This window comes from Myotis lucifugus, unplaced genomic scaffold, assembly GCF_000147115.1.
Source record: "Myotis lucifugus unplaced genomic scaffold, Myoluc2.0 scaffold_684, whole genome shotgun sequence".
Lineage (NCBI taxonomy): Eukaryota > Metazoa > Chordata > Mammalia > Chiroptera > Vespertilionidae > Myotis > Myotis lucifugus.
The window spans coordinates 184,277-194,644 of record NW_005871732.1 but is presented as its reverse complement, the minus strand read 5'-3'; the positions used below and the strand labels follow the sequence as shown (position 1 = coordinate 194,644).

The window sequence follows — 10,368 nt, the reverse complement described above, 5'->3', positions numbered from 1 at the left end:
CCTGCAGGCGGCTCTGTGTTCTCACTGGGCCGCCCCCGTCCGCCTGGCATCTCTTTCTAGCTCTCAGACTCCGCTTCCACTTCTCTCCCAAATCGCTTCTCTCCCCGCCCCCTCCCTCCCCTCCCCACTCTATTACTAAAATCCTCCTCGCCTCCCCTCTCGCCCCCTCGCCCCCACTTCTCTCCCCTCTCCCGGCCCCACCTGGCTTGGTCAGCAGGAAACTGCAGACCCACAGACCGACCACGAAGACCTGAGCCCGGGGGCAGCGGGCGGCCAGCAGCGCGGCTGTCCCCTCCTCACTGTCCCCCACGGCCACCTTCGCCGGAGGCCTTGCCCTTCGCGTTGGCTCCTGGGGTCTGCGGTCAGGATCTACGCAGATCCGCGTGGCGCTGAGCTGGCTCACCAGGTCCCGGCTCTGTTCTCGGAAGCCCTGGAGCAAACCGCATGCCAGAGCCCGGCCAGCACGACCACCGCCTCCAGAGACAGCAGGAGGCAGAGGGCATGCCTGCCCCGCGCCAGGGCGTGCTGCGGGCTTCAGGGGTCGCCCAGGAAGGGGCGGGGGTGGGAGGTCCTGGGTCCATCCTTGAGCACCAGCGGGAGGGGATGGACGAGCAGTGGGGCAGTGACCTCGATCAGGTCTCTGCTGCCCCCAGCTCCCCCTCGAGCCATGCACACTGTCGGGCTCTCTGACCCCAGCCTCTGGATGTCCCCGAACAGCGCTTCTCCTTCGCCCACACAGGCCTGAGAGACCGCTGGCCCCCCACCGCACCAGCGCCCAAGCTCTGGGAAGCTGCTGCTGTGAGAGATGAACTCCTCAGCAGGCTGCTGGGTCTCACATCTGCCCTTGACCCAGTCCTTTCTCCAAGGGTCTTAGACCCCAGCATCTGTATCGTCCTCTCTAATTAGTCCTCTGGTTGTCATGAAAACCAACCCATTTCACAGATGAGGAAAGCAGAGGCCTGGAGACAGCAAGGGGCTCTTTCGAAGTCACGAAGTCACCGAGGAGGCTGTTTGCAACACTGATTCAGGCCTCCCTGCCGGCTTCCTCAATAACTATTCCTTAGGCAGCTGCTCTGCTCCAGGCGGCCTTCAGGTGTCCAGGACACAGAGCGCAGAGCACTTGGTTTCAACATTTCTTAAACATTGGAACCAGTATGTCATGGCACCGACTGTGAAGCAGGAATTAGATTAATTGCTTAATATTTAACTTTTTATTTAATACCTATGACAATGCTAAGGGATGGGCATTTGTATTCATTTTTTAAAGATGAGGAAACTGTAACCTAGAGAGGTTAAATATCTTGCCCAAATCATACAGTATTAAAGCCCCCATTACGAAGCTGTGGTGGCTGTTACAGGTCGAGGCATGGAGGAGTGCGCTGGTCTCTGCGGCGTGAGCTCTTCACGGGGATTTCAGTAGCAGTGCCAGGGCCCAGCTGAGACAGCAGCGGCTGACGGCAAGCCGGCCCCAGGCCCTGTCGGAAACCGGTCCACCCTTGCTGCTTGACACAGTCGCTGCAGGGAAGAAACATCTGCACAGCTTATGTTTCAAGGGACCTGGCGTATATGGCACTTGTTTGCTCCCCCTCTTAACGATATGTGTTTTAAACAGGACTACCTCCCCAAGAAAGGTTGTTTCCCCAGAGGAGGATTTTTCCCTGAAGTTAGGGAGGGAATAAAACCCCTTAACTAAGTGCCAGGCGGGTAGTTAATCACTTTAACTACGAACAATCACGCTTAAGCTACATAATCTTTACTCCCTGGAATGGAGATAAGAAACACCCTAACCTTTGGAATAGAAATTGATAGGGTTAAAATCAACTGGTATAAATACAGATGTAACAAGACAGTAAAACACAGAACCTGGCTGGAGATCCTGGCTAGAGAACCTGGCTAGGCTGCTGATCAACTGAATGCTGTCTCCGTGTCATTCTTTCTTCACTGACTCCGTCCACACCTTTGGGAACCCCTGGACCTGCTGGGGTTGGACCCCAACAGGGCCCGGCAGAAAAGCACGTGGAGGAGGACGTGGCAGCACAGTGCTGTGCGGGGAGTGGAGGAATCATGAGCCCCATGCCGCCCCCACACTGCTCCCTGCAGGACCTGCCTGTGGAGATGCTGGTGGAGATCTTCACCTCGCTCCCGGGCACCGACCTGCCCAGCCTGGCACAGGCCTGCACCAAATTCCACCACATCTTGCACACCGACAGCATCTGGAGACGGCGCTGCCAGGAGGAGTATGGTGTTCGTGAAAACTTGCAGAAACCAGAGATGATCGGTGGTATGTCTTATCGAGAAGTCTATGCGAAGCTGCTCCACCCATACAGACACATTTTGGGATTGTGGCAGCTAGATACTGAGCACTATAGAACACTACTGAATGTCGTGGTGGACGGCTTATGCATTACTGGTTGGACGTACGGGCCCTCCCTTAACACCCATGTGGATGGCCCACTGCAGTTCAAGCCCTCGTTCAGAATTTGCCTGACGGAGAGGGAATCAGCCACGGTGGAGTGCCTGGAAGGCCTCCATATCAGGCCCCACAGCCGCCATGTGCAGATTCAGAAGGACAGGCTCACCCTCCAGTGCAACAAGACAGACCACCAAAAGGATTTAACAGCAAGACTTAGGGAAGAACTGGCCCTGGTGCTGAGGCTGGGGCGGGAGGACAGATATCAGTATGACTGCCTGGCCTACCGCCGCCTCTACCTCCCGTCGAGCCACCCGGACGACCTCATCAGGCCAGGCCTCTTCCAAGGCAACTACAATCCCTTTAGCCTAAAGATTGCCATGCTCAGCTTCCATGGGAAGTATGCCAGGGTCACGAAGATAACGGGATATTCCAATGGGATGTTAGAGATCCACCTCATGCGCCGCATCCAGCTGCCAGATGGCAAGTTCTTCTGCAACTTGAACAAGCTCTCCCGCGTGATCCAAGAGATTGACGAACAGGTGATCCAGCAGCAGCAGCAGCAAGAAGACCGGACTGAGGAGAGCGAGGGCCATGGCTGGCAGAGCCCTGCCCAGCCCAGCGTAGGGGAGTCCGGGGCTGCAGCTTTGGAGGAGCAGCCTGTCCCGTTTGTTCTGCCTGTGGGCACGCACACAGGAGACTACAACTACCCCCAAACCTACAGGATGTGTTTGTATGGCGTGGACACTGTTACTTCACCTGTCTTAGCCTACCCCAGGCGCTTCCCTGGAGTCTTCATCCTGTTCGATGAGAACCACTTCGGGTTCATCTGGCTGGAGCTGAAATACTTCGTCCTGTTCGGCAGAGTCCAGAACACCTTCCAAAATGTGGAGGCACCATCCCCGCAGGCCTTCCTGGAGATGCTCAAGGACATTCATTCCGGACCCCCTGGGAGGAGCAGCTTGCAGATTTGACCTTCTGACTAGGTTACCCACCTTTGTTTGTTTTTTTAATCCTCACCCAAGGATATTTTTCCATTGATGTTTAGAAAGAGTGGGAGAGAGAGGGAAAGACAGAAATATCGATGTGAGAGAAACACAGTTGGTTGCCTCCTGTCCAAGCCCGGACCAGGGCCAGGCTGGGTAGGAGCCAGAAACTGAGGTAGAAATAAACCTTAGACCAGTGGTCTCAACCTTCCTAATGCTGCGACCCTTTACTACAGTTCCTCATGTTGTGGTGACCCCCAATTTCATTGTTACAAATTGAACATAATTAAAGCATAGTGATTAATCACAAAAAAAGAGGAAAAGCACTCCTGCAATTAATTCATTGATTGAGTTACAAGTGGGACTGCTTTTTTTTTTTACTGAAACACCATTTTTACTTAAGAGAGATTGACAAGCTATTGTTGACTTGCAGATGTTTTCTCTAAATGAATAAAGTGAGCCTCATTTCAAAGAAAAAAAAACCATTACAATATTAGCACCCTAAAATATTATTTTATGTTATAAAATATTTCAAAGTGCTCTTTGACTTTGAGTACTTCCATTTTCCAAGTTACACTTCCTGTTTAATAGGAGAAATATTCACACATATAATTTGTATAGGAATGTGTTAAAATGTTAATTCTTCTTAAAGGCTGAGGAAGGTGGGAGGGACACTATATAGAGAAGGTGGCTTTTGTTATTTCTGCTTTAAATTTTTATTTAATATTCTGATATACTTTCAGATTTACAGAAAAGTTATAAAAATAGTACAAAGAATTCTTGGAGCCCTGGCCCGTGTGGCTCAGTTGGTTGGGTGTCATCCCATGTGCCTGGGGGTGTGATTCCTGGTCAGGGCACATGCCGGAGCTGTGGGCTTGATTCCCAGTTGGGTTTGTGCAGGAGACAGCCAATCGATGTTACTATCTCACATCAGTGTTTCTCTCTCTCCCCCCCTCTCCCTTTTTCTCTCTCTAAAAATCAATTTTAAAATATCTTTCTTTAAAAAAAAGAATTATTGGATATTCTTTACCAGATTCCTTATTTTCTTTATCTCTAAAAGATATATTTTTGCAAAAGTTTTAAAACCACGCTTCTAACCCCCACTGCTGGTGGCCTCCTCATGAACCCGGTAACACCGTGATTGCCTCAGGGCCGTGTGCACTTGAAGACAGAGGGTCTACCACCATGTGGTCAGCTCCAAGTTCTTAGTCAGCAGCACAGGGAATGGTGTGCGCAGGCTGAGACTGGGTCACAGACACTTGGTTTCCTGGGTCCAAAGCCTACAGCCAGTAGATAAATGACACCTACTCCTTCGGGAGAATCCTTGGCCCCTAGAGCTAGATAACTCCCTACTTCCGAAGCCTGTGGTCTGTGGTTGTGCATCTGTGGGTCAGAAGAGCAGAGTGCCTCTGGGGTGGCGCTGTAACTCAGCAAACCCACTGCCTACCTCCCCTGTGTCCCACAGGCTCGGGCTGCGTGCCAGGGGACTCAAAGGGGATGTGGCCGTCCTTACCGTAAATGGACATCTCGGGCCAGTGGGAGAGACAACATCAACACGTGAAAACTTTCAACAACAATACTCGAAAGTTATGTAATTGCAGGATAAACGATCCTGACAAGAAGAAGCACTGGGTATTCCAGGAAGGGACGGCGCCCCGCAGGCTGGGTGGGTGAGGATCGCCGGGGAGAACAACTTTTGAGCCAGGCCTTCAGGGAGGACTTTCATCAGATAAAAGAACCTGAGGAGCCACTCCTGGACCAAGATGTGAGCTGGTGTATTCAGAGGGCGTGAAATACATGAAATGAAAAACTGGACTTGGAGCAAAATGGCCTGGAACAGTTAGCCTGAAGCGAAATTGTGAAGAGTCCTGCATGCCAGGCAAAGGTTCCTGGAGCTTTTCCAAACTCATTGAAAAAAAATTAGCAAAATGGACCTTGATGGGAACTATATTTTAAGAAATTGGCAGCTTTTGCCCAGCGGTGACCCCAGGGGTTAGCCAAGGATGGAGAACTTTATACCCTTTCTATCCGACAAGCTCCCTTCCCCCGGCTTTCACGTGGACAGCTGGCATTTAGCGACATGCATACGCAGCTTCAAGACTAGTCCCCATCCTCCCCATTCCATGAGGAGCCCAAGATGCCACCCTGAGCCTCTTCGCTGGAGGAATTCTAGAGCCTCCTCAGAGCGTGTTGTGCATAGAAGATTGGAAGAAAAATCTGAAGCAGAGAAACCGGTTAGAATCTGTTTCATTAAGTGGGGAGATGAGATGAGGCTGGTGAAGCAAATACAGGTGATACTTGGGAGAAAGATTGGACAGGTTAAATATCAGATGGTCATTGTGGGAGAGGAAGTAGATGGCAAAAGAGGCACCACAGACAACTATAAGCCACCTAACATGTTGTTACATAAGCTAAGATGAGCAGCAGCTGTTTATCGGCCCAGACAGGCCTGGGGTTACCAGACTGTCCACGAGCCTCCAATCCCACATCACAGTGAGGAGACTGAGGAGTGGAGAGATGAAGCAAACTGCTGTCATCCCAGGGCTAGTAAATGACCGAGGCAGGATTTAAAGTCAGAAGATGGAAAGCCCTTATACCTCACTCTCTTTTTATTGTTGTTGTTAATTCTCACCCGAGGACATTTTTCCATTGATTTTTAGAGAGAGTGGAAGGGAGGGGGAGACACACACACAGAGAAACGTTGATATGAGAGAGACACATCTATTGGTTGTCTCCCTCATGTGCCCTGACTCCAGCCAGGGATCAAGCCTGCAACCAAGGTACACGCCCTTGACTGAAATCGAACCCGAAACCCTTCAGTCTGCAGGTCGACGCTCTATCCAGTGAGCCAAATCGGCTAGGGCCTCACTCTCTTCTAATGGCAGCCAAGTAAGTTAACTTGTCAAGAAGGAAAGATAAATTTAATCTGAGACATGGTGACTTTGAGGGGAGGATAAGCCATTATCCATCCATCCATCCACCTTTGATTTTCTTTTCAATCTATGGTGAGTCTTTGTGAAGCACCTGGTATGCGCCAAGCCCTGGGAACTCAATAGTGAGCATAACAAAGTGGTCCTTGCCCTCCAGGAGCTCACGGTGAGTTAAGGAAGACGGACAACAAACGGACAACAAACGGAGTGAGAAAGAAATGCTCCAAAAGGGAAAATGCAGAAGCTGTGAATGCAGGCCCTGCACCTGGGGTAAGGGATGTCAAGCAGGCCTGGGTGGGGAGGTCCTGTGAGCGAGTGGGAGGGGAGCGGGGTGAGGAAGGGGGAGGAGGGAGAGCTGTGCTTTGTCTCCTCTCAGCGGGCACCGGAGAGCCATGGCCATGCTTTCACGCCCTTTGAGCTCCAGTTTCCAGCTCTGCCCAGTTGTCTCGGATGGAGACTCGTGCCGTGAGGGCATCAGGAGGAGGGCTCTGGGCTCCGAGGCAGGCAGGTGGGGCTCTTGGTGGCTTAGAATAGGTCACTTCAGTGAGCCTGCCTTCCTCTTTCCTAACTTGTTATGGAGAAGAAATGAGACTGTCATGAGCGCGCCTCCCACAGTGTTTAACACATAGGAGACTCAATAAATATTTGTTCCAACGAAAATCCTTGAGTTCATAGGATTCCATTCCCTGCAGTCAAAGGAGCCAACTTCTGTCTCATTTCCTTTTCCTATTAAAACAAGACCATCTCCATGTACTCCTTCCTGTCCCACGAGGGCACTTACTGACTTGGCTGTTCAGTGTGCTGGCTCTTTCCATGGCTGGACAGTAAGAGGCCCCCTGGCTTGCAGGGTCTTGACTGGACACTTTGCTTGAGGCTGGGCCTGAGGAACCCTGCTTGCTAACGGAGGCTGGGGAGCAGGGAGTTACCACTGAGGCAGAGAAAGCAGCTGCTCTCTCCTCAGAAGGCCCAGGAGTGGGGAGAGGCGAGAGCGGCTCCCTGCTCTGTCCCACACCATGAAGGACAGTCCCCGCTTGAATCTGCGTGGCCAGACGAAGAGCAGGGGTTGTGTGGGGCTCGTGTTTCATGGGGGACATTTGTTAGAGAGGAAAGGTTTCCACCTTCACTTACCTGCCAGGACCCTGGTGCACAGGCCTGCCCTTCAACGCCAGAGGGTGGGAGGGGGCAGAGGGAGAGCCCAGAGCCAAGATGAAAAGCAGAAGGTTCCAATGCTGCCGAGCCCCAGGTGGACCTGAGCCCCAGGTGGACACTGGATGCGTTGCTCTTCCTGCCGCCTCTTTGCTGAGGGAGGTTAGGCTGGGCTTCCCCAGCTCCTCCCCACCTCACTCTCAAGTCCTGCTAAAGTAACCTCTCAGAGGTCAGGCTTGGGAGGAAGACTGCCTAATTTTTGTTTTTTATTTTTTATAAATATATTTTTGTTGATTTCAGAGAGGAAGGGAGAGGGAGAGAGAGATAGAAACATCAAGGATGAGAGAGAATCATTGATCAGCTGCCTCCTGCAAGCCCTCTACTGGGGGGTGAGCCCACAACCCGGGCATGTGCCCCTGACCAGAATCGAACCCAGGACCCTTCAATCTGCAGGCCGATGTCCCATCCACTGAGCCAAACCAGCTAGGGCATGGGGCTAATCTTTTAAAAAGATATTTTTACTAGAGGCCTAGTGCATGAAATTCATGTATGGGTGTGGTCCTTAGGCCTGGCCAGCGATCTAAGCATGAGCCTCTGGCATGGAAGGGTAGGTCCCAGCTGACCTCTGGGCCTTGGGCAGCACCTGGCTCCTAGGACCCCGCATAACCCCCTCCGCCTGAGTTATGGTGCCCAAGCCCCCACGTGGAGATGCAGTGGCTGGACACTGCAGGCCGGGGCACAGCATGGGCCTCTGGGCCACCCAGCGGCGCTGCACAGAAGCCAGGCGGGCAGCCCGCTCTCTCCTAGCCAGTCTCGCAGACCAGCTCCTTCATGAACCCATGGGGAGCCCGACCAGCCCCTGCAGTCCCGGCAGCCCAGCTCACCTGGAAGAGGCTGCACAGGTGCGTGGCGGGCTCCTCATGGGCGCCTGGCACCTGAGTGTGGGGTCTTCCCCGGTGCACGAGCCCTGGAACCCCGGGGAGGGTAGTAGGGGGAGTGAGAGCGAGCTCGGCCGACACCCCACATTCTCACTGCACCTCCGGCCCCATCATCCCCGCCCCTAGGTAGCCGGTTAGAGGTCATAGCGCATCGCCAACACCCGCCATGTTCCAAGCCACCCCCTGGTGGTCAGTGCACATCATAGCAAACGGTTGAACTCCTGGTCAAATGACCACCTGAGGGGACATTTGCATATTAGGCTTTTATTATATTTTTATTTATTTCAGAGAGGAAGGGAGAGGGAGAGAGAGATAGAAACATCAATGATGAGAGAGAATCATTGATCAGCTGCCTCCTTCAAGCCCTCTACTGGGGGTCAAGACCACAACCCAGGCATGTGGCCTTGACTAGAATCGAACCCAGGACCCTTTAGTCCACAGGCCGATGCTCTATCCACTGAGCCAAACCAGCTAGGGCTAATTTTTGTTTTTTAATAAACAACCAATTTATTTCTCCCGGGTCTGGAGGGAGGCTGGAAGCCCAAGGCCCAGTGCCAGCGTCGTGGGTTCTTGAAGAGTCTCCTCCAAGCGCAGGCTGCTGAGTCCTGGCTGTGTCCTCACACCGATGGAGGGCCAGACAGGCCCCTTGGAATCGGCATACCCCTCCTTCCTGCGCCCAGTGTGGGCAAGTTTCTTAGCTGCTCCCAGCCTCCATCATTTCTTTAATAAGAATCTCTTATGGAGAAACCAAGATAGCGGCATAGGTAAACACCGGAGTTTGCGGTCACGGTTCAATTCCCAGTCAGGGCACATGCCCGGGTTGCGGGCTCAATCCCCAGTGGGGGATGTGCAGGAGGCAGCTGACCAATGATTCTCTCTTATCACTGATGTTTCTATCTCTCTCTCCCTCTCCCTTCCTCTCAGAAATCAATAGAAATATATTTTAAGTAAAATATTTCTCTTATGGTTGTTGAGGAGATGACATGAGGCTGCATCAGGTGGAACTGTGCAAAGAAAGAGACACCCAGCAGCAGTTAGGTCTCTTCTCGGTCTCCCTCGGTTAGTGCCACGACCCCAGGACCCTGGGACCCTGGGTCCCTCCACGGAAGCTCCTCTCACCCCTCCAGGGGCAGACAGCACCTCCTTCCTTCAGGGTGAATGGAAGTCCAGTCCCTTCCTTCGAAGCGCACAGCAAAAGGGGTAATAAAACGTATTCCTGTGTTTTCTCCCTTCCTCCCGTCATCCCCCATCGCTGAGGTAAGATAAAAATCGGAAGAAAGTGTTTCTCTGGTTAAAAAACTCAGAACTGCCCACAACACAGGCTGCCCTGAGACAAGAATAAGGCAAAACACTAAATTTCGAGTCATTAGACTGAGAGCGGAACCAGAGGCAGCCGATCTAACTTCCATATTTTACCGAAAAGACTCATGCTCAGAGAGGAGCAGCAACATGTTTAGGGCTACACGGCTGGAGGGTGGCATGAATGTTAGAAAAACCCTATTCTGATGCCTAGATCAGTGCTCACTGTCTCCTGTGTCTGCTGTGATCCCCTGGGGGACCAGACCCAGGCCTCGCCTCCTTCTGCAGCCACACAGAGAATCCAGGCACCTGTTTCCCTCTGTGACACGGACCACCAAACCAGCAGACAGGAGGAGTTCACATCTTCCCAGCCGGGGGTGGCCCCTTGTCGCCCAGTTGGCTGAGCGCTCCTGTGCTGGTCATGCATTCAGCCCCAAAAGACCAGGCTCCGCCTGGACCCTGGCCTGGTCCTGCCTGTGCAGCTGCTGTCCCCTCTGTCCAGCTGGATGGGTCCTTAGAGTCCTTTCGGGGCGAAGTCCTCACTGTAGACCAAGACTGCCAGGGGGTGTGTTGTGTCAGGGTCACACTCAAGTTAGACAAGGTCAAGATTGAGACCAATTGCCTAGCAACAGTGTGGGAAATTACCACACAGGTGGCCT

The 10,368-nt window shown here is 52.6% G+C and overlaps 1 protein-coding gene across 1 annotated transcript in view; it reads left to right on the top strand.

The window, feature by feature from the left end:
• Positions 1–444: 444 nt before the first annotated feature.
• The window catches only part of LOC102428446 (F-box only protein 31-like), a 12,452-nt gene continuing 2,528 nt past the window's right edge, over positions 445–10,368 (top strand). Inside the window, exons 1-3 of the mRNA XM_023746476.1 lie at positions 445–636; positions 697–798; positions 1,999–3,007. Of these exons, the coding sequence (XP_023602244.1) occupies positions 445–636; positions 697–798; positions 1,999–3,007 (1,303 nt within the window). The remainder of the gene's footprint in view (positions 637–696; positions 799–1,998; positions 3,008–10,368) is intronic.